The 25,048-nt window shown below is 40.0% G+C and overlaps 1 protein-coding gene across 1 annotated transcript in view; it reads right to left on the bottom strand.

Moving 5' to 3' along the window:
* The window catches only part of CETP (cholesteryl ester transfer protein), a 67,980-nt gene that overhangs the window by 8,985 nt on the left and 33,947 nt on the right, over positions 1 to 25,048 (bottom strand). Inside the window, exons 5-11 of the mRNA XM_086950219.1 lie at positions 24,242 to 24,329; positions 24,066 to 24,135; positions 16,691 to 16,751; positions 10,184 to 10,275; positions 7,846 to 8,025; positions 5,553 to 5,603; positions 1,801 to 1,968 (exon numbers count right to left, since the gene is read on the bottom strand). Of these exons, the coding sequence (XP_086806345.1) occupies positions 1,801 to 1,968; positions 5,553 to 5,603; positions 7,846 to 8,025; positions 10,184 to 10,275; positions 16,691 to 16,751; positions 24,066 to 24,135; positions 24,242 to 24,329 (710 nt within the window). The remainder of the gene's footprint in view (positions 1 to 1,800; positions 1,969 to 5,552; positions 5,604 to 7,845; positions 8,026 to 10,183; positions 10,276 to 16,690; positions 16,752 to 24,065; positions 24,136 to 24,241; positions 24,330 to 25,048) is intronic.

Below are 25,048 nucleotides of genomic sequence, written 5' to 3'. Positions count from 1 at the left end.
TCAACAAAGCAGCAACGGCCAGCGAGATATCAACTAGTTTCTCTGCAACAGAACTAGACATAGGTGGTGTGCCAAAGATTGACCAGTATGTGTCATGCTAGAAGATATCTGAATCCAAACACCCTGTGTCCCAATAAAACCAAACACTCAAAAGGTGATGGGAGGATAACTTGCAAATAGTCTAACCACTGGCAGTCACTTGGGGTAGCATTCCTACCCATTGCTGTTTTGCCCCACATGCCACCTCAGATTAGACCCAGAACCAAGCTGACTAGGACTGAAAAGGCCACATAGGCCGAAACGGGTCTTGGGTTGATTTTGTTCAGGTTCAAAAAGGACCTGGTTTGGTAGTTCGGGCTGGAGCTGGACCAAGGTTGATTTGCATATGGCTGGGTCTAATCTGAGATGGCATTGTGGACAAAAATGAGAAATTGCCACTGGTTAGGCCATTTGCAAGCATTCCTTTTGTGTGTTTGAGCCAATAAAACCACAATCATTACAGGAGAACCATCAAGAAACATCAACATAATACTCTCATACAACCAACACAAATTCAAGTACCACACAGCTGGCAACAGGTTGCTCTCCAGCAGCACTAAGCATAACCAGTATCTCTCAGGCCATACATGCAGAGGTTGTAGGGGTGCTAAGCTCATGGTAAGTCTTCAGGAGGCTGGTTATGTGGCTTTCCATACCACAGCTGGATCCCTTGTATTGCTCCTTCTGTTACTTAAAATAATAAAATACCATAAATGTCATTAGATTCACGGGACTAATGTACAGGGGTACAAAAAAATACAATTACAAAACTGAAAATCACACTGACAACAGAACATATATACATTAAATACAAAAGAATAGAGATCTTAGTTCTCAATGTGTATGTCCATTTCCAAGCTCAAAGCTGAGTCTGTCCTATACATAGGAACGAAAATACTCAGTGGAAACTCAATTTTAACAATTCTTAAGGAGAATGGAATTGTCTTTGACGTTTCGGTCTTCGTTGAAACAAATCTGTGAGCCATCTTCAGGACTTTGGGCAAGCAATCAATGCCCCTGCACCAGAAGCTACTTTGAGAAGCAGTCCCTATTTGCACAATATGCAGAGACTCTGAGCATGACCTTTTAGAATTATGAATGCTACAGAGTTTACTACACCCAGTAATTTTTTGGGTGTGATAAAGTACACACCCTCGCAATATTTTCCAGGTGCATATCATAAGGTAAATGTGCACAGTCAAACAATGTCCGGTACATATTGTATAATGTGCAATTTTTATGGGAGCATTAAGATACATAAGTTATGCCTTTTCAAATAAAAATCTTGGTATAGGTCCTATTTGCTCTTTATGTCACCCATTAAATTCCAAACCATTCTTGGTGTGATAAATAGCACACCTCCCTCCAGGACACTTGTGATCAAGGCCTGAGCCATGTATTCTATTCATATAAGTAGTCAAACTCTTGGAAAAAGTCCACAACACGATAGATAACACAGTTAAGGGCACATAAAGCATAAGGAACTAACAAAAGCGGCTTTGCTGATGACGCTAAATTTACATTACGAAGGTGCAAACACCTAATATATAGAATCAAAAAGCTTTTCTGGTTTGCTTTGATGATCAACAGGTCAAATTCACATTGAACTAAGCAAATCTGCCAAGAAGGTAAAACACATTCCGCAAACAGGTTGGAAGCACTTACAGTAATGATATGAAAAAAGACTTTAAACACTTCTGGCATTTGGGTACCCATCTCATAGCATGCCAGTAACGCTATACAGTCATCGGACATACTTACAGTTTCAAAATAGAATGCCACAGAGGAATCCTCTTCCCCGGAGGAAACAATGAATTCTGCTGCCATGTTTGATTTCACCACTGTTCCTTCTGGGGTAAAAGAAATGCGCGGAGCAGTGAGACTCCAAGCTTTGGCAATACAATCTTTCAAAGGAACACCCTGGAAGATCTGCAGGAGAGAGTGAGATGGTTTAAAACAAAAGAATAACATGCTTGCAGCCCTCCATATGCACTACTTGAACCATGGGTGTGGATGCCTGAAGTAGGATTGATCATCATTTGCATGGAGGTACAAAAGGCAAAGTCATTGTAAGAAAGTGAATTATTAATTGGGTGAATGAAAGTACACCAGAAGTAATAAAAGTCACTAGGTTGTTAAATCCAGTTAGAGGTTTCAGTATTTTAATCCTCCTGAGCTCAATTCCTGGTAGCTGTGTCAAAGAGCAGACAGCCTTAACTTAAAGCATTTGAAAGTACCAAAACAGTTAAAAGGTATAAAAAACATAAAAATCCCACTCCAATTTCGAAAAACAAAGAAACATCTTATAAACAAAACAGCACCAAAACAACAAAAATCGAAAAAAGGGGAACAGTAGATAAGAATTAAGGTAAAAAGCGGCAAGAAAAAAATATAACACCAATAAAAGTCTATGGTAGTGGGACATAGGCACAATTTCAGACTGGCCAAAATAGCGCATTGGCTACAGCAAGCAGATTCATCCCAGTCTGAGATTTTACTTTTGGATTTAGTATTTTAGATGGAGGTTGAAATCCTCCAGCAGGTCAAGGCTGCAGGATGTTTTTGGAGCTGGGTTCCCTGAGACTGGATACTTTCTCACTGAGGGCCTGCAGAAACAAATCTACTGTTGCTGAGAAGCTCCAAGTGGTAGAACTTCTGTTTCTTCAGCCCTCGTTGGCTGGATCATACTGGCTGATTAGTCTCTATCTTCTGGGAGCTGAAGTCAGAACAGCTTTTCAGACATTGAGGAGCAGTCTGAAATCAAGTTTGACACTGCCAAAGGCTCCAGGACCTTGGGGACAGCACTTAGGGATCAAGACTCGCTGAAGCAGAGTACACCAGCACAATACCATCTAGGTCCAGTTGGAACTGGTTAGGTGGGCATTTAATGGAAAGGTCGTCTTGCAGCATGTTGTGTCCCTGTAGCCTCATAAGAGGCCAGCCGACTGACACTTGGAGTGGTCTACTTCTTTTTCCTGGGTAGAAGTGGGATCAAGTCTAGTCCTTCAGGTCTACTCACATGTCTCAAACAGCAGGTGCAGTCCCTTATCTGTTCTTCCACAGGTCCAGAAAATGTTCTGAGGAGGGCGCCTCTGGGTCCCACATTTATGGCTGGCCCTAGCTAGTGGTTGGCGGTGACTCCTGGCTTCCCCCAACCAATGAGGCAGAAGTTCAACGGGCAACCTTTTCCAGCAGTTATTGTTTGCCCTACTACAAACAATCCTACAGTACACCTTATTCCTGAAATCCAAAATGGGAGAAGACTTTCTTTCTTGTGATGGATAAAAGTAGTGGGGTTTAGCTCAGAGGCAATGTGGATGGTCTGTCAATTCCTTATCACTGTGTAACATTGTATTTACCATAGGCAAATGCACTGGTGGAATTCATAAACCGAATGCTGAAGAGATGTGTACAGAGAGCTTTGCAACAGAGGGTGCCCTGGGTCAAAGTTTCAAGAGATAACATTGTGGGCACACAGGACCACTCTCCACAGTGTCACAGGGATGCCACCTTATGAAGGCGTGAGGAGGGTAAGTTTGAACCTAGGGAAGACAATGGTGAATGAGGAGGATGAGTGGAAAAGTATTAGGATAGTAAAACATCAGGAGAAGTCCTAGATTTGATATGATCACTCCCACAATGTGAAAAGTGTGGTCTGAGAAGTGATAAGTGGGAGGTGAGGTATTGGTAAAGAAACCCAGGTTTGAGAAGCAAGACACTTCTGGTTACAAGGGGCCCTTCAAGATCAAAATGTGAAGAAGAATGTGGTGGTGTTGGAAACAGGTGAGGTGTGATGTGTCTCATTGGGTGTGATCCACCTCAACAGGATCCTATCAAAGAAGGACCCTTGTGTGGACGTAAAAGAACAATCTGGCCTGGAATTCTATGTTGGTTGAAGGATTGTGTGTGAGAATGAGATGAGTATCAACACTTGACAATTCTGTTGTCGACAATTTTGTTGTCGTCTTTGCCTGTTTGTTTCCCCATTCTCCATTAATATTTAACGGGGCTTAGAGGCCCCGGTGGTTATAACGCGCTATACAAATTAAATAAATAAATAAATAAAAATAAATTTCACTGATTGCTTCTGTGTGACCCTCTCCACACCTCTCTGTTAGAAAGCTGTTGTGGCTTGGTCTTTAATGTGGGGTACAATTGATATATGTCACCGTCTTCTACAGCGGATCGCTGGCTAGAACCTCCTGAATGTCAACTGAATAATCTGGCCAAGCAGTGCAGTTTTGTTTTCTCTATTGGTGGTGTGTACTCAATAAAGCTGAACAACCTACACTGGCTGCTGTCATCTATGAAGAGCATGAAGTCAACAAAAGCTTCCTCCATGTAGTTCATCCCTGCTGATGGTTGTTTGTGTCTGTCCTCCAGATTAGGACCTCCCTTCCAACACCTCCACCTCTGATGGCCACCATAACTCCTCATCACAGCAACCTTTGTCTGATTCCAGGACAGGGAGCAGCCAGACATCTTCAGCACAACTGCTCTGAGTTTAATCAAACCTACATCTGTGGCCTTGGCTTGCATGGTGGTCCTGAAAACAAAGCAAGTAAGGCTGAACTGAACTGTTTTGAACTGAGTTTTTGGCCTCTGAATGCTGAACAGCAAAACAGACTCAATAGAACCACTAAGGCCCTCATTACGAGTGGCTCTTGATTCCAAATGGGCTGATAACAGTACTTACTGGCCCCATTAGAATTATGACATTTGTAGAGTTTTTACGGTTCTGTGCCTTTTGACACTGACATTTTGCCTTCTGAATGTAGCCAAAATATCCTTGGGAAAATTTAAGAGAAAATTAGAACTTACCAGAGGAATCAGACCTGGAATTACTGACTCCTATGGTAATTTCTAATTTCTAAAGAGACCCTCAGGGTCATACTTTGGATGGCCTGGATTTTTTCCAGCCTCTGGAGTTCCAAATAGCCTTGGCTTTGGTAGCTCTGAATGGTGGGACAAATCTGGCCCATTTTGAGGGCCACTCCTAATGAGAGCCTGCATATGGTGTGAACACTGTGTGTTGTCATATTTCTACAGCACTATATGCAGACAAAATTGAGTAACTATATCTAAATTTCTGAACCTACATCACCCTCCATAAGACAGCAATAACTGCTCAATGTCACTAACATTCGAGAGGAGAAACAGAATATGAAGTTCTTGGATTTGCAGTGAGCCATTCAGCTGTGCCCGGCTCTTGGGATCTAGCAATGAACTACAATGCCACATAAATTGCCCAGCACCCCTTGACAGCAGGAGAACCAGCCTAATATGGTCCCAATTATTTGGATCTTTATCATTATTACAAAATATCCTGTGATGAAATTTATTTAATAAAAAAACTTTTTATATTCATCTCTGTTTTCTCTGTTGACGGAGGGTGCCATTTATTTTTACAGTGTATTTCTATGCTGAACATGCATGTAAAATCAAATTATTCATGTTGTTCAACTTTCTCTCTCTCAGTAGACTTAGCTTGATAATATGTCCTGATAAATTACCTGTTTTAGAATCACTCTGTGAGTTTCTATGTCTTCAGTTTCCACCATGTCCTGAAAATATAAGAATGCGCGTTAGTCTTTGGAGTACATATTTGTACGGGATTGATGGAGCATGATTGAGATCTCGGTGGACGGATTGCTCTGTCACAAAGGTGACGGATATCCTGTCTGCTGAAATATAAATTCCATATAATTTAATCGGAAATCAGGTTCTAAATCTGACAGTAACATACTTGATCCAAAAAACAGTATCCTAACACATCCACCTTAGAGGAAAATTTACGTGAAGAGGATTATTATTATTGTTAATCTGTTGTCAGATGTATGTTCATCTTTTTACCTAAACCCCCTTCTGAAATACCTCCAAAACTTAGTTTTAGAGCTCTAAACAGTCACCGACGCATCTTATTATTTAAACTTTTACACTGCATGCCTCTAACGGTGTATTTGGGTTCTGTAATAATGCATCACTCATTTCCTGACTCCTTTTCCTAGGAAGATCTGGGCAGGATTCCCAGGATGTCCTCTGTCGATGGACTGACTTGCAGAGGAGGGCAGCGCTCTCACTGAGTCCCCTATTCAAACAATCCACCAAAGTCTCATATCTGGCACAACACAGAATGTGCACTTACTTAATTTAGCCAATCCATAACATGCACACACACTCTCACAATAGACATTTATCTGCATCTAAGGTGGACCACACAGATTTATAATATTTTGTAGATTGAACGTTTATTTCATTTACTGGATAAAGCTGCCCTCTGAGCAACTAAGGTATTATTATGGGGTAAAAGACAGAATGTACAGAGGTAACTATATATCTCTGTGCGTTCTCCAGACTTCAGTCACAGATAGCACGAGACTTACTGGTCAGAATACACAACATATTATGAATCATTATTTAGCTATTGGACCAATTCTTTCATCACATGTTTTGATCCACCAGCCTTGAAAAAGCCCTGGGCTAGCCACACAAGGTAAAACGTGCTGGCATTAAATAAGCTAAAAGGATTACAATATAAAAGTGTGATCTTTATGTGGAAATGAATGGCTAGAGATGAATATAACCACATCGCAAGAGCCCGTTCTACCTGGAGACTACAATCTTGATGTCTACAAAAGAGTACAATGCTGGAGAAGTCACCATATTAATCGAGATTGAAGATCACTGTTGAAACCAACCAATTTTCTGTTCTGTCAATCCAAGTATATACTGTATTAGACACTTTTGCCTATTAAAGCCAAGCCCAGCTGGAGCACATTTATGCCTCACTACAACTAATTTTCTACTCAAAATCTGGCTATGCATGAAGTGCAGTAACCTCACGGCTTGTTCCCTTGAAACTATGCATCACATACGCCTATACAATAAAACTGGTTACAATGCCATTTTTATATTTACTTCACTATGGGCCATATGTAGGAAGCCGAATTGCGCTCGCAAATGCTGAAATTCGACAAATTTCAGCATTTGCGATAATCGCAATTAGGGCAGTGTGCTATGTAGCACACAAAAACCCACATGCAAAATAAGGAATCGCAAAATTTGTGATTCCTTATTTTGCTATTGCATTTAAGGAATCGCAAATTGCTATTCCTTAAATGCAATGTAGGAAGCACCCAAGTTGTGCAAATTTTGGCTGAAGGAATCGCAAAACACCACCAACCTGAAGTTGGTGGTATTTTGCGATTTCTTTGAAAAATGCACTTTTTGGCATTTTTAAAGTGCCATGTGGGTCACATACATGCCCTTAGGGCATGTATGTGGGCCACATGAGCACACATGTTAATTTCAGGGGTGCAAAAGGGTGTCCTATTGACACCCTTACAACCCTGAAATTGCATTCTCAATTTGCGATTCTCTAATTGAGAATCGCAAATTGAGAATGTCTTCCCATTCATTCCTATGGGCCTTCTAGCCCATAGGAATGAATGAGAAGGTATTCCTTATTTGCGAATCTCAATTTGTGATTCGCAAATAAGGAATAAGTGAGATTCGCAAAAAATGTTGCTAATCCTACCTACATTGCGTTTTGCGATTTCTCTAATTGCGATTCCCTAAAAATCGCAATTTGAGAATCGCAAAACACAAATTACCTACATATGGCCCTTTATCTGTACAACTATAAAAATATCAATATGCATAAATAAATTACCACATTACATGATAAAACGGACAAAGGAATGGGTTTTATTCTATTACTAGCATATTTTAAATTGCTACTCCTGGTGTGTATTATTTCCTCAAACTAGGACAACCACATTTGATAGTAAATGTTTGAAACTATACCTGTATATCTTCACCTGTGATGTTGAACACCAGTCGTTTGTCCAGAAATGCGGCCAGAGATAAAGAGTTGATGACCTGCTCAGAAAACCAAAATGAGAGCATTCTGGAATCGGACAGCAAAGATGGAGTGTAGATGGACGCACTGAAAACTGTGGTGTGGTTGGGATACAGAAGAAGACCCTACGGAGAAGAAAGGTTTGTTTCAAAATCATCATTCCGAATGTACACTGTGAACCTTCCACTCAAAAACAAACCAAAAAACAAAACAATTGAGTGTGACAGAAAAGGGGAGGACTAGACCTACCGGTTTTAGCACATGGTCCAGTGATTTCAGCTTCCTCTCAGATAAGCAGGAATTTCAAGTAAAGCGTGTTCTAATGTGCATTTTTTAAGGTTGAAGTAGAGTGGCCAATTGGTGATAATCAAGATAAATGAGGAACATCCTTTACAACGCAACTTTTACCACGCAGAGCCTTTACGACGCAACTATTACAACGCATGCCATTACAACGCATTGCGCTGGGGGCGCTCTAGGATAGGGAATAGATTTAATTTACTATCCAACACCTTCCCTACTATCCACGGGGACTAGAGTTGGAATAGTAAATTAAACTATTCACTATCCAGCACCCCTCAACACTATGCGTTGTAAAAGCATGCGTTGTAAAACTTGCGATGTAAAGGCATGCGTGGTAAAAGCATGCGTTGTAATGTCATACATCCAGATAAATAGATGGCTAGGGTCACCCACCCAAAAACATTGTAATATGTGTCAAAATTGACCAAGGACAAATTATTGCAGCCTAAAATCATTGGGAACACCACAGCACAACGCACACGAGTGCGGGATCTACAAATTTCAGTGCTGTGTCACAGCACACTGGAGATATGGTTGGTTGGTGTTTTAGGGAGGGCAATTTGTTTAGAGGTCAGTGGGGCAGTCTGACACCCCATCTTTACTAATGAAAGTCAATTGGGGAGAGGATGTGGCATAATGACTAGGGCGGGTGATCTAAAATCTGGGGAACCAGGTTCGAGGCTCGGCATCGGCTCAGCATCCTGTGATTCTGGGCAAATCCCTCCCCGTGCCTACCAAAAATTAATGTGTCCTTTTGTAATGTAACTGCAGCTCATGTAAAGCGCTCTGATACCCGAGACCTTAGGGTCAAGTTCAAGGTATATAAAACTCAGGAATTGTGTTTATTTTACATTTAAAGAAACAATTTTAAAATTGATCATCACACAATCAAAAAGTTAAGAAACAGATATTCCTAAATGAGTTAAATGCCCCCCAATTTAAATGATAATAGATCTTCATGCTAAGCAGCATTAAATGGTGTCTGAATTATTATGTCATTACCAATAAAATCAGTATTTGCTGCATTCTGCAAATAAAGTTCGCAATGAAGGTATATGCATGTACATTCTTTTTATTTTTTATTTTTTTATTTCTGTAATTTTTTATTGAAAAAAAGATATATTTACATGGAGCACAACAATGATATGTCCGAGTTGTAAATCTGTGTAATTCAAACCAAGAAACATCCCTTAAATGGCTCTTCTAAGACTTTCAAAAAACACACAAACTTGTCCCAGAGCACTATGAATTCGCCACACTGACCTGTGAATTATCCACACAAACATAATTAAATATACTGCGTAATCAACATAAAAATGCTCCCAATATCAACAGGAAATACATCTACAGTCGTCATTGTGGCTTTTCCCTCACAGGACATTTACAAAATAGAGCATAACAATGCATGGTTAAAGTACATCTTTACATAGGAGAAAAAATAACATTTCCCACAAATACATTTTGCATCAAACGAGAGTATCCTTAACCTGAATCCTTAATCAGAAGGTAATTCACCCTTTAGACCATGGATGACACTAAGGTGCTGTGGAGTGGGGCTTCCTTAACTCTTAGCTTGTCCCAAAAGATAATAAAAGAGCACTTCTCAGTTTGGTGTGGGGGCCTGCACCTCTCTTTAGACCCCTTCAGCTCCAAGCCCCTGTCCCCTCCCCATTCTTCAATGCTATATAGATTATCCAACAATAAAGCAAACTGCGCGTGCTTATATAAATAAAAGAAGATTCTAACTTCCCTTTATATTTAACGATCTGGAATCCTGCAATGTTTGTGCACAATTGTGTCATTAGTAGTAACCCCAGGTACAGGATCCGTCTTTCTAGGCACTAGCAATCACTTTCACTAACTGGGACATACTGAAACTGTGGGGGCACAGAGACAGAACTCAGACTGTAAATCGAAAATATTCACTCAAAACCAAATAAATCACTGACGTGTGTGCCAGTACTTTCTAGAGAAACTCACCGTATGATGTGATTCCACATAGTTTGACTTTATTTGCGGAGATGAGGCCACTGAAATGTCCATTCCTATATCCCCAAGACTGAGGAAATTTTCTGAAAGAAGAAAAATGTGCACACGCTTAGCAAAACTTATGGGAGTGGGAGCCTCGCACATTCTTGCTTTCTTATCCCACAGAGTCCAAAGGGATGGTTGTGCTGTCCAAGTGCACATACATAGGTGTAGGGGGACGTTCATGGCAACTGACTTTGCAGTAGCTGACTCAGCCTGTAGTGTCTAAGGGGCAGAACCACCAATGGCCACGAGATACCCATGAATATTAGGAAGAGCTTTGCATGCATATCAAAAATGAACTAGATGTATAATTATGGTATTTTGGAATCTAGATGACATAAAACACATTCCATCATATCACAAAATGCCTCAGCAAATTGTTTTATATGCTCAGTAAAGTCATTAATATATAATAATAATTGGCCCGCTGCGTAAGATTTGTACAAACTATTAGGGGTGCTATGTTCCCTGGCACGGCCTCCCGACCTAGCCCTCAAACTGTCCAAACGCTAATACTGGATTATTTTAAACAAAGGCCTGCAAAAGAGCATTCTCCTACACAGTCGCAAAGTAGTCTTGGTGATTTGAAGGAGCTAGAAGGGTGACATTCTCTTATGGTACCAGCCAAAGGGCAGTGCCCAATTGCAAACATGATAAGAAGCCCCTGGCAAACACTGGCATTTAACTATTTCACTCTCCCAGATATTGTTTTTTTTTTCTTGACCTCTATGAATTGCGATGTCTTTTTTTCAACGTTTTATTGTAATGCAATGGTTTTAATTAACTTATGCAAACAAATAAATAAATTACAAATGAGTCAATAATATAATAAAAGGTTCAATGACATCACAAAAGGACTAAGGGACAATGACAGGGTGTGATGAAACAAAACAGTACACAATGACGAGGATGAATTTACAGCACAAAAGGTTTTGATGACATTTATTTTGTGTGCAGAGGGCTCAGTAAATCACAAACCGACTCACACCGACAGAGCTCAAGAACTACATTTTAGGGATCTGCTACATGACAAAGAGGAGTAGTGACAACACTATAGCCTTATAGCCAGCTGCTGAGGGTTAAACCGGCTGTTAAAGGCCCTAAACCCGAGTTATATTCAAGGGCCTATAACGAGAGTGAGGGCCTTTAACAACAGATATAGCCTGAGGCATGAAGTTGTTAGAGCATTTGACCCACTAAGGTTAGAATGTACTAAATTAAAAAGGGACAAACATAAAGACAAACATTGGAATGTTGCATCCAATGTCAGACTGATTGACTTTTTGTTAAATCTGTGTTAGCCAAGACCTTTTGGGATTACTAAAATTATGTGTATAACAAAGTTACTTATAGGGGGTTCAGGCAGACTTCATCCGTTAATTTGTGGTTGGTGTCATTCACATTTTAAGTCCACCCACACCGTCATGCATTTAAGGGGTGATGCATCAGTCCACTTCAGCTATTTGCTGAGTTCACTGCGAGTTACGGCATGCTGCTCTTTCACAAAGAACTCACCCACAAAGTCGTTCCTTTCAATGAGTACTAAGGTAACGCCTTTTTTTAGATAAAAAATCTTTTTGACCTGTAGCAAATGATTTGTTTTTCAGATTGATGAGGAACCGGCATATTCCCAAACAATAACATTTTACAAAAACCATGATAAAAAAGCCAAAGAATTGCCAGATGGCTGGCAGTCAACGCCAGACCTATTGGTTTTGCCAGTGTTTGTTTCTATTTTAGGTGGCGGGTACAGTGGTGTCCCCTGGAAGAGTGGTTTCATTGGTTTGTGATCTGTGGTGATCCCTGAATGGATATCAATATAAATAGTTGTGGAAATGGGGGCATTCCCTCTTGATATCTAGGGTTTATTTTTCATTCTGGTAGTACCAAGACACTGCTTTTGCTAGCTTTGTAGCTGGTTCATTGCACCTAATGCCAGTCAGGGTTTATTGTTGCACAACGTGGTATCTTCCAATATGTCACTGAAGAGTTTTTATAAATACTTTGTCCCTTCATTGAAGTCAATAGTCATGTGATGACAATTTCTGTTTTGTGGTCAGAAATAGAAGTGCCAGTGAGGTTGGTTTATTAGTTTGGTTACAAGTGTGGTTCAGGAGGCCTTGAAGACTTAGCTCTGCTGTGGGCCAAAACAAAGAATAAAATGCTGCAGGAACCATGTAACACATTGTCACTCTTTCAGGCTGCAGAACAAACAGGAAGAAGAGAAATCAGAAAGTCCAAATGGGGAGATAGATGCATCTCCCACCTGGCTGCCAAACTTTGGAACGCCTTACCTTCCTCTCTTAGATTGCCAACCAATAGACTTTCTTTCAGGACGTCGCTTAAAACCTGTCTCTTTTCTTCTAAACCAATGTAGCTTTCTCCCTGGCCAGTTTCTCGGAAGCATTTGCTTTTAGCGCCAAGACGCCTCGGCATACGTTGTGCTTTACACATATGCTCAAAATGCTAACATCAGTTAACATCATGTCGGCTTCTCAAAGAAACATAGGATGGTAACTGAGTAGAAATTAGTATATTTCACCTGTAATCATTTTACCATGGAAATTATTACTCTTTTACTTTGGTACATTTTAGTAGTACTTTACAGAGCTCTGATATACTCTTGGAGTATTTTCAACTGGTAGTTCATGTTTTACATATAAATACCAACCATGTTGTATATAGCAAGCAGCAACCTTTTTCACGAGAGAGATTTTTAAGGTCCTGGCCACATGCTTAGCTGTCTGCAGGCTACACCTGTTTCCAATTTACATAATGTGGGCTTTGGGTTATATCCTTGCTCTTGATTGGATGGCTCTGTTATCTGTCTCACTTCTCTGCTGCTGATTCAATGGTTTTTTGCCTGTTGTTGTATTTTTCCAGCCCAGGAGCATTTTAGTCTTACATTGTTTTGAGTGGCAGAGTTGTAACCTTCCCGTGCTTAGTTAAGGGTATTTTTTTAAATTTCCCTATCAGCGCTCCATGGAAGTGCATGAGTTTTCTTGCTCGCTCCCCAATTCGCTGCATTACCACTCCCATACCCCTTCCCTTCCAAGCTTGGACGCTACTTTGTCTGCCAATTCTCCTTCAGCTCAGCTCATCTCTCACCTTTTTTTAATCTTTTTTTTTTAAAAGCCATTTCCCCTCTCCCTGCTCTTCTGTTGTTCCCTCCTTCTTGCTGTTGCCGCTAAACAGCATTTACTTTCACCCATCCCCGCCCACTCCCTGCTGTTGCTTCCCCACCCCTGTGTGTTACGCCCCAATTTAAAAAAAAGACATGTTTATTCATCTTCTTGTTGGAGGGCCTGGCAAATACAATTTACTGCAAAGTTGTCTTTTTTCTTAAAAAGCACTTTTGTTATATATATATATATATATATATTGCAAACACAGATTCCCGGTGAAGCCAGTACTCGCTCACGAGTGGGTTGTTTCTAGGGTTCCGGAGGCCCAATATCTTTCTCCAAACATTCTCCCATCAGGAAAATACGTAAACGACACACCAGGAGTTGCTGTGCAAGAAAGTTTAATTGGCAGCAAAAACAAACAACGCGTTTCACCTCACGGCTTGTTCACGTTTGCTTTGAACTCCAAAACCTAGTCCTTTTACATTGTCAATTAGTTGTCACAGTAGTAGGACTAATCGTGTACAATGTTAACATCAAGCGGCAACAGATTCATAACCATATGCAATGTATCATTGTTTAACCTTCCCGTGCTTAGTTAAGGGTATTTTTTTAAATTTCCCTATCAGCGCTCCATGGAAGTGCATGAGTTTTCTTGCTCGCTCCCCAATTCGCTGCATTACCACTCCCATACCCCTTCCCTTCCAAGCTTGGACGCTACTTTGTCTGCCAATTCTCCTTCAGCTCAGCTCATCTCTCACCTTTTTTTTAATCTTTTTTTTTTAAAAGCCATTTCCCCTCTCCCTGCTCTTCTGTTGTTCCCTCCTTCTTGCTGTTGCCGCTAAACAGCATTTACTTTCACCCATCCCCGCCCACTCCCTGCTGTTGCTTCCCCACCCCTGTGTGTTACGCCCCAATTTAAAAAAAAGACATGTTTATTCATCTTCTTGTTGGAGGGCCTGGCAAATACAATTTACTGCAAAGTTGTCTTTTTCTTAAAAAGCACTTTTGTTATATAAATATATATATATGATATATATATATGATATATATATATGATATATATATATATATACCTGGATTCCATCTTTCTAAGGCATGATGTTCTGTCCCCACCCCGTACTCCCAGAACAACTTTATCAAGTACCACCATTCTTAGCAAATTTTCATTTTGGAAATGTTGTTCGAAAAAGTGCTGATAGACCACAGAGAGCCAACAACTGTTGATATATATGTAAAGTTGTCCTTGGCTTAAATTATTTAGTTTTACGTTATGTAATTTACGTTAAACAATGATACATTGCATATGGTTATGAATCTGTTGCCGCTTGATGTTAACATTGTAAATACTTCAAGAACTGGACATTTAACAATGTATTTTCTGTTCCAACATGTCCGCTATACTTTCACGTATGGGTGTACATGATTAGTCCTACTACTGTGACAACTAATTGACAATGTAAAAGGACTAGGTTTTGGAGTTCACAGCAAACGTGAACAAGCCGTGAGGTGAAACGCGTTGTTTGTTTTTGCTGCCAATTAAACTTTCTTGCACAGCAACTCCTGGTGTGTCGTTTACGTATTTTCCTGATGGGAGAATGTTTGGAGAAATATATATATATATATATATATGTTTTGTATTGATTAGTAATAAGAAACAGAAACGAAGAAAGAAAAATAAGAAATTGAAAAAATGTTTTTATCCTAGCACTAGTCACTTATTTTATTAGATGTGGAAAAAACTGAATTAATTATGAGGAGTTAATATTCTGGAAGGTTGCCAGTAACAAGTTGAAATAGCACATGTGAACTTAAAATATCAATAGCATGGTGTACAGATTGGGGAGGGCGTTGTGTGCATATAATTGTTTAGAGGGGATGGTTCGTACTAGTATAGGTATAAGGGCTGTTTGATTCTGTCCTAGTGTAAATATATGAAATGTTTGCACTTTGGTACTTCAATACTATGTATTTAACTGTGATAATTCATCCTAGTTTGCACTTAATAATTCCATGATATTCAATCATGATGTTCAATTGTATATATTATATTGGATATTTTTTACTCTTTTGGATATATCGCCACATGGATACAATCAAAGTGTGTGCTGTTATATATGCCCGTGTATTATACAAATAATGTCCCCTTTAAAATGCATTTACCATGTCTATTTGTGTTTTAGCCAATCAAAATTGAGCACTTGCACTTTAAATAATTCACCCTCACTCTTTCTCGCTGTCATGTGAGCAAGGCACAGGGGTGCCGAAACGTCATGAAACCGACAGGCGAATAAAAGATTTAATATCGTGAAATTGGTCTGCGCTTTGTGTATCTGTGCCAGCAGAAATTGCGACGCTAGGAATATACTTTGGTCGGATATATATATATATATATATATATATATATATATATATATATATATATATATATATATATATATATATTTATATTTATATTTTTAATTTTACTGCTATAAGATGGATGACCACCATCTTGGATTTGTAAATAAAAAAACAAAATGCTGGCTGCATCATAACACAAGAGCATGCATTACACCTGCACACAAGTTATGTCATGACACACCTCTCTCAATGAATGCACTCACGTGCATTGTGATGCATGCGTTTGCATGCGTCTTGACCGATGGTGGTCTTCTTTCAATGGGTTTCCTTCAATAAGAAACCTATTTCTAATGAAAAATGGTATGAAAGGGCTAAATCAGTAAAACGATGAGATTCGTATAATGTAGAACGATGTAGAAACATACTTCGAAACTGTTGTTGGAGAATCATTACATGATGTTCTGTCTAACTTATAGAGAAATACACAATGGTTCAATAGAGACACTCCTATGGGGATTGGATAGGATAATGTTTATGTTGTTGTGATTTACACTAAACTGGAAAAATTAACTAAAGATATTAAAAAAGAAATCTATTCCAAGATTGCCTGACATGCAAAAGGATGCGTCCTAATGCAGGTATTCGCATTACACTGCAAATAAGCATTATGGAGGCCTTTTAAAGCTGAAAACTGGTGGGTTTGCCAATCTTTGTTTACATGTGTTCATCAAACTATAATTGTTAACATTTGAGACTGAACTAGCTTAGAATGGTCTTTCTTCATTGTTGAGCAGTGTATATTATGTGAGCATATGCTTTAGATTGACATGCGCGCTATAGGTTTGAGATGTTTTGACAGGCAAAATGCAAGAGTAAGTTAAAGGAGGAATCATTCACAGCTGCTAAAACATGTACCAAGCCAAAAGGTACAGTGTCAGTAATAAATATTCAGCACATTATGTATAGATGTCCCCAAATCATACGTTACCTGCTCTGTCTTGAATGAAGTTGGCTAGTAAGTTTGAAACACTGTTAATTTCCTTGCAAACCTGAAATAGGAAAAAACGTTGTAAATGTCAGTAGTGTACCAGACTTGCAGACATGTGGCAAACACACATGCCTTCAGTGCAAATGCTGCACCGGTCCCAATCCAATATCACCATGGCTCGTAAATGGGGAAAGATTTCAATTAGATGCCTTGTAAAAGGTTAAAGTCCAAAATGACTCTACTTTGACCTCAACATCACTAAAGTATATGTCAGAAAACTTAAAGTAATTGGACTTGTTGCTACATAATGTGCCACATGTCAAGAATGGACATTATTGGGTGACCCGTCGATGGATATCAATTCAGGATAGGTAGGATAGCAGGTGCTACCTCCGGGTTGACCTTTGGTAACCCTCACACTGCAGACTTATACGCAGTAATTAACAAGGGCCCAAAGAACCTTAAAGTAACTTGCACCCCTCAATCTTGCTTTAGCTCCTCTTCAACGAATAAGATGTGGTGTAGTGGCTAAGAGCAGGATAAGAGGTCAAACTGGTGATGTCATTGGTGGCCAGAGGGTTCACAGTATCACAACAACTACCTCTAACGATTTGGGAACTCATTACATATCCTCCCTGAAGCTTGGAGAAATAATGCAAATTCTTGTGCACAGCTTAGTCAAAATAGTAGTAGACACACAGCCCCCAGCCCACATCTTTTGATAAAAACGTTCTAATTGATTTCACCTTAAGCGTATAACTGGGACTTGCACATTTATCCTCCTGGATCTCTCAGTGGTGTTTCACAGAGTTTAAAAAAATAAATGTTTATTTTTTTCAGACCAACAAGCTACAATTAACAACATTTTCAGTCTTTAGGCCTCATCTGCACAATCGTAACAACCTGGATAAGATCAGAAGAAAGCCATGCTTATGAGCTTAGATCATCTCCAATGACATTGTACACATTTCCCATGGCCTCCTACCCATCATCGTAAACAGTTGCACCAAATTAATCTGAAGGATGACGCTGCAGCCTAGAGTCAGTGTGCAATAAGCAGCAATATCTGTCAATCTACTAACAAGAAGGTGTTCTGCTCTCCCAGGATTGCATGATCCACTAGCTGTCTATGAAGACCCAGCATGAGAATCTTCAGATTTTCTCAGAGTATGGAGCCCAGAGTCCCCGTTTGTGGCTAGCAGTGAATTGCATTCGGCAGAGGCCCATCATTGATCACATTGCTACTAGCTTTCAAACCAGATCACAGCAGCCAAAAAATAGCACTATATGTCAATGATGTAATTGTATACATTCCAGAGGTAGAGAGTGCAGTATCTTACATGACATGGGAAGTGAGGCAGTTTGGGGAATTTTCTGAGTATAAGGTTAATGAAGCGAAATCAGAAATAATTAGCTGGTACTTTGTTTGGGAGGGAGCTGAGCACAACGACGATCTACATGGATCATTAGAATCTGACCAATGCTGCCTCCTCATTCTCCTTGACCTCTCGGCAGCATTCGATACTGTTGATCACAAACTCCTCATAAGGGCTCTCCAAGAAAGAGCTGGTCTTGGCGAGGTAGTCCTCAAATAGTTCTCCTCCTTTCTTCACAATCGCACACAAAAAATAAAAATAAAAAACGTCACTTCCAACCTTCAGCAAGTCAACAAGGGCGTCCCTCAAGGCTTGGGGCATTCACTGCAACTCTTTATCATCTACATGGAACCTCTCTCCAAACTACTCAGAAAAGTCAACATCCGCTTCCAACTCTACGCTGACGATACTCAGCTCTATCTGGAAACTACCTCTCAAAGACATACAAAGACTTAATGATGTCCTGAAAGATGTCCAACACTGGTTGACAAGCAACCACCTGAAACTAAATCCTGATAAGCCTGAAACACTCCTCATCTCGAATAAGGAAGATAACCCCCAAATTGCTGAATGGTTAAAGGCCATTGATGCGCTCAATGGGAATCTCACTCTAGCAGACTCTGTCAAATCTCTAGGCATCACTCTAGACCCAAAACTGAACATGACGAGACACATTAAGAATTCGGCCAAAAGTGCGTTCCTTAACCTCAGACTACTGACCAAAATAAAACCCTACATTCCGCCCAATGATCTCAAACTGGCCACCCAATCTCTGGTACTGTCAAGAATGGACTATGGGGACGCAGTCCTCTCAGGAATTCCAAAATCACATCTGGCTCCCATCAAAACAACGTTACATGCGGCCGCCAGAATGATCACCGGTATCAAGAAATTCAACCATATCTCCCATGCACTCAAGGAACTTAAGTGGCTTCCAGTCAAAATGCGAATTAGCTTCAGAACAGCCTGCCTCACCCATAAAGCTCTTCACAGCGGCAAACCTGAGTACCTGGCGAAAAAACTCATAAAAGCCGGCCAGTCCAGGAACCTGAGAAGCTCAAACTCCCTCCTACTCATCCCACCTAAAACTAGAAGGAAAAAAAACGGATTGATCCTTCTCCGGAAGCGCTCCCAAAATTTGGAACTCCATTCCCCCTCACATCAGAACCATTCCCTCCTTTGTAGAATTCAAAAGCCAACTCAAAACCCGGCTCCTCAACCGCTCCCTAGGAAGTGGATAGCGTGGGGCAGATAGCAAGCATCGAGCTCTGCTCCAGCTCTAAGACTCCGAAGAACCCTGAAGGCAAAAGTGTCCTTCACTACAATGTGTTGCTCTATATTTTTGTGCTCCTCTGTTGATATGTCGCTCTTCTATTTTGTATATGATGATTATCTGTTATGTACTTACTGTAAAGCGCTCCGATACCCCTGGGTTTGGCCAGCGCTGTAGAAAACTTCGTAAGAAAAATAAAATAAATAAAAAAAAATGAGGTAGACAGGCTACTGAAAAAATGGAGGAATCTGCCACTCAGTACATATGGACAGGTAAATCTGGTAAAAATATCCATTCTTCCAAGATTCACCACTTCTCCACCCAAATGAGTCTTCTATTGGGATTATGTATGGAGCCATGCTACTAGGCCTGCTAGGAGAGGGATTCACGTACAAGTTTGGTGCACCAAAGTTCTTGAGAAAAGTACAGTTGAAGTGCCTGTGTTCAACTGCTAGCCTATGGTTTGAGATCAGATCCTTCCTGGGAAGTTATCACAAATATGGAACTCCCCAGGAATGCCCAAGTGTATGGAAGACCATTTCGCGAGACCCCTTCAACAGTGTGGGGTAATCAAATGGGGCAGTTAGCGGAGGAAGGAAATGCATTACAGTGGAACACCTGGGAGAGGATCACTAAGGAGACTCTGTCAAGGTTCAAATACTATAAGATGACCACCTGTCTGGGAGTTCAGTGGTTGACACTTTTGGAGACCCACAAAATGGAGGAGGAAATGCAGGATTCTAACATAAAGAAGAAAGAGGTTGCCCTGTGGAATCAAAACTTGTTAGATGCAGTAGAGGCAACATGAAACAAGCTCATCATGCTTGGGATGGATGGTTGCCGGACTCAGATTTGGAGAAGTTATGGAAGTATTGATTAACTTACTTTATTCAGTAGTGAAATCTGCGTCTTTAAAATGGAACCACTTTTTCACTCTTCACAGATCCTTTGGTACCAGTGGAAGCTGGCCAAAATCAGGAAGAGCAACTATGACAGCAGTAATAGATGTGGAGTTCAGAGTGCAGACAATATACATATATTTGCCAGCTTCCCCGCTTTGGAAGATTGTTGGCTGACAGTGGGTAAAAACTATATCAGACCTTCTGGGAGTAGTAGTGGGGGTAAGCCCCATCACAATTGTATTTGGTATATCATAAAATGATGGAGATGTGGAAAAGATGGCATAAAATCAATCTAAATTGATATTCATCTATCTCCTGGCGAGAAGAGAAATTTGTAGGAAAATGTTTCAATCGGAACCGATCAACCTGGCATGAGTTTTGGAAGCGCAGTTGGAGGTACACACTTCTTTTGGGAACCAGCTGATTCCTGGTGACTAGTAGAGGATGAGACCAATGATTAGACCACCTAAGTCAGTTCCAACGGGATGTATCATTTGGAGTCGTAACCTACATTACTGACTTTCTCGGAGCACAGCACTTATGAGAGTCATATTTATGAGATTGTGCTCTTTGAGGTGAAATGAGGACTAAAAAAAATGCAGATGTATGGTATGAGGTATATCTTGTAATACAAATAGGATTCTTTTTTGAATGTTTAAGTTAAAAGTATAATAAAACTGAAAAGACATAAGGGTACTTGAAGTTTAGATAATGGACGCCGATTTTAGAAATTCTCTTTATTTTAACTTGTATTTATTTTTTCATTTTGGTTATACTTCTTTCTCCTTTAGATTACAAAACTGGAGTTGTGATTTCTCATGCCTAGACCAGTGAAGAAGGTTTTCTAAGAAGACAAAAACCATCAAAGTTTGCATTTCATATCTTTCTCTCGCTTTTGAAGAATTTCATTTAAACTGTTTTAAATGTGCGACATATTCTTTGTTGGGAGAGAATTTCATTTTTGTTTGTTTGTATGGTTTAAGTTTTCAAGGAATTTCTCCATCCAATGTTTGGTATAGATGGTCAGTGTTTTTGCTTTTGTGTTTTTCAATGTTTTACTTTCACATCTTATTTTCTAGGTATGTCAACAGACTCAGTCAATAGATTGATAGGTAGTAAATCATCTGCAAGGTATTACATTATGGCAGATCTTTCTAGTAACCAGAAATAACTCTTTAATGAACTTTATGGTAATACAAAAGGTGCAGGAAAGATAAACTGATTCTGTCCGTGTTTAATGTATGTGAAGCTGCTTATTATTTATTATGAAAAAGTATTGGAACTTGTGGTCACTTGCTGTCTGCCAAGACTACAAATGATTTATGTAATCCATTTATCTGGGGCTTCCTAATTTTCAAACAATATGGGGAGGAGAACTATGAATTGTTTTGAAATAAAGTGTTTCGCCTCCGGTCAGTAACCAGACAAGCACTATGAATTGGAAATATTATACCTCAGTCTAACTAATAAGAACTTAAGGGGTTGTGTAGTCTTATTACATTATAATTTAAATCTGGTATATGTAAATTAAAAGAAGAATATCACATATTGCATATACAAATTTGTCAAGGTACCATGTTTCAGTAGTTGTACAGTAAAACATATGGTTTCTTCTATAATTTTCTTGTACTTGAGCTGGAGAGGTAAAGAATTGCAGTTGTCTTGCACATTTACCATCGAAGGGCGCCATTACACATCAACATCACCATTGTTTTATTAGATACTCATTAGAACTTAGACATCATTATTTTTTGTAGATGCTTTGTTAAAACAAGATATCATGTTTGCAGTAGACTTACAATTACAAAAATATATTTTCTAGTAATATATTGTCACAGATACATGTAGAAAGGAAGTATTGTGCCATAGTTTTCGAATGTGTTCTAGGATATGTAAACGATGTCCTATTAGAGTACAGTCATAGCAGCACTAGAACTTTATAGTTTACTAGCAGCCCGTCCCGATGTTGTCCGGGTATGAATTGCTGCCGGCCAGTAGTATATTGTTTTGTAGGATTTCGTTTAGATAGCATTTCTTATCTGTGACAGGCCTGTGAAACGCTCCGATTTAGTGCACTGCTGATGCACTTAAGAGTGCGCGTTCAGTAGTGTGTGAACTCGAGTTTCCCTACTTTATTTCTCCTTGCAATATTATATAGCGCGAACTCGACAAGATGGCATGAGCACAATTTACATTACAGAAGAACACATTCATTTGTGATAGACACAGGGAGACAAAACGATTTGCCTGGAATCACAGTATGTTGAGCTGATGCCGAGATTCGAACGTAGCTCCCCAGCTCTAAAGTTCGCAATTCTAGAACTTGTGGCGGGAGGTGTGCCTAAAAGTGTATGTCGGTGCTGGCCATCAATGAGAGAGGCCTGTGCATTTTTCAAATGGGTGGTGAAAAAATATGAGTATGTTGCTGGAGATGTGGGCCGCCGTGCCACCAATGTACTTACCGTGGGAGGGTAAACACCCATTATTCCGCAACTTTCTTCCCGCATACCATCACTCCGCATACTTTCATTAAGAAAGTACCATGACTCCGCAATGCCATTATAACGCATGGCATTACATTTTATATGCTTTTACCCCGCATACGTTTACATCGAAATTCGTTGTAAATGCATGAATGGTAAAAGCATGTTTTTTTATGTTTTGATAAGGTAAGTATGGGTATAGGGGTATATGTTTTGGGGTAGTAAGGTATATGTTTTGGGGTGTTTGAGTATTTTAAGGGTTCAGATATAGTTTTGGGTTATGGGGTACAGGGGTAGTTTTAGGGTTTAGGGTTAGGTATGGGTTTTGGGGTACAGGGGTATTTTTAGGGTTCAGGGTAGGTTTGGGTTTTGGGGTACAGGGGTATTCTAAGAGTTCAGGGCTAGGTTTGGGTTTTGGGGTACAAGGGTATTTTAGGGTTCAGGGGTAGGTTTGGGTTTTAGGGTACAGTGGTATTTTTAGGGTTCAGGGCTAGGTTTGGGTTTTGGGGTACAGGGGTATTTTTAGGGTTCAGGGGTAGGTTTGGGTTTTGAGGTACAGGGGTATTTATAGGGTTCAGGGCTAGGTTTGGGTGTTGGGGTACATGGTATATTTATATGGTTAAGATGGGTTAGTGTTTAAGGGTGTTGGGGTATTTTAAGGAGTAAGGGTGGGTTATGATTATGGGCTGCAGGGGTATTTAAAAGGAGCAGGGTGGGATTAGCACACGATATGAGACATGGCATGAAGGGCGGAATGTACCACACGCCCCCAGCGTTTGTCACGCCCCCAGCACACGCCCCCAGCACAACGCAGACACGCCGACAAGGGACTACTTTGCTGGCACGGTTCTTTTACCTTTTAAATGTATATGGTGGGCGTCTGCATAGCCTATGTCCTTCTGCTGCAACTGCCCTTTCCAACGCTGTATTGGGTGTTATGATTGGTGCTGTGGTTCCTGAGATTACCCGCCTCAAAGGTTAGGTCTCTCTCTTTATTATATTAGTATGGATGTGTAGTTGCACTAATGAAGTCAGAAATTACTACTCTAATAGGTTTACTAAAGAGTACAGTCAGAGTATGGGTCAAAGATTTCTAATAAATGCACAGTGGTGTTGTCATGTAGACATACAGTAAAACATAGTACCACGGTATTCTTGAAAGTGTAGAGTGGGAATTTAATATGTGATTTTCTAAAATATATACAGTTGAAGTTCAGTAATGTGTAGTTCGAACAGATGCAGAATGTACATGTAGCTTTTGAAACGTATTGCAGATATAATCGATGCATGGGGACAATATATTTCTAGGGAATTCACAGTTTTATAGTTTCAATTTCTTACCTGGCTTTTAAGTACAAGTTTTAGTGTGAATGAGATAAATTTGGTAAAAAGCTGCTTTATCCATCCAGGCCTGTAAACAAATTATAAAAGAAAGGAATCATGAATGTACACTATATCATCAACTTCAACTTGTAATGAATTTGAGAATGCCATTATTGCTTCACAAAAACGCTTACTGTCTGTCGCCATAGAGATGCAGTTCTAGTTTGTGGAAGGTCAGATAGCAGTCTGAAGTATCAGCAGCTACTCTGGTATTTTCACATGCTGTGAAGACACAAAAATGACAGAAACAGAAGTGCTGCAGAGCTCTTCTACCTTACCTAGTTCTGTATTCATAGCCCATCACTCAGACCTACAGCACAGCATGCTAATGCGATAACATGTTATATTTCATCACCTGAATGCAATGTTGAACTTTGAAAAACCAATCATGCACTGGTCTTAATCCCTTTCTTGTGTTACCTCTAGGGATCTCATATAAGTCTCATTAACTGCAGTCATGCACTAAACATTTCTTGGTACAATTAGTTACTTTCACAGGTGCTAGCCGGAGCACATTACAGATATTGCACATCAAATTCCATCATTTGGCGGAAAGTAAAATTGACCTCCTATCCAGGCTGCAGACTCTTACTAGTGGAAATACTCTGGCACATAATGTGTATGTATACTACACTCAAGGATTGGAAAGCGGGTCCACATGACCCTCTTGTGACATATTAGGCACTCAAGTAAACAACGAGGACTGGCCCACTATGTTAGAGTCATGGAACCTTATTAGTATTCCATGTCACCTGTAAGTGTAGCTGTGTCAGCTGGGCACAAGCAGTCTTTGTTTAAAAACCCCTCACACACCAACCTGGTTGGTGTCATGCTTCATCATCGGGGTCCAACCAGGCAGCCGAGTGCCGCCTGGTTGTGCTTCAACGCCTGACTACAGCGGAGCGGGTATCGTGCAATAGTGTGAAGTAGATGAAGGTGAA

Source organism: Lissotriton vulgaris, unplaced genomic scaffold, assembly GCF_964263255.1.
Source record: "Lissotriton vulgaris unplaced genomic scaffold, aLisVul1.2 SCAFFOLD_1498, whole genome shotgun sequence".
NCBI classification, from domain to species: domain Eukaryota; kingdom Metazoa; phylum Chordata; class Amphibia; order Caudata; family Salamandridae; genus Lissotriton; species Lissotriton vulgaris.
Note: the sequence above shows the minus strand (reverse complement) of the source record. Positions and strands in the feature narration are given on the sequence as shown.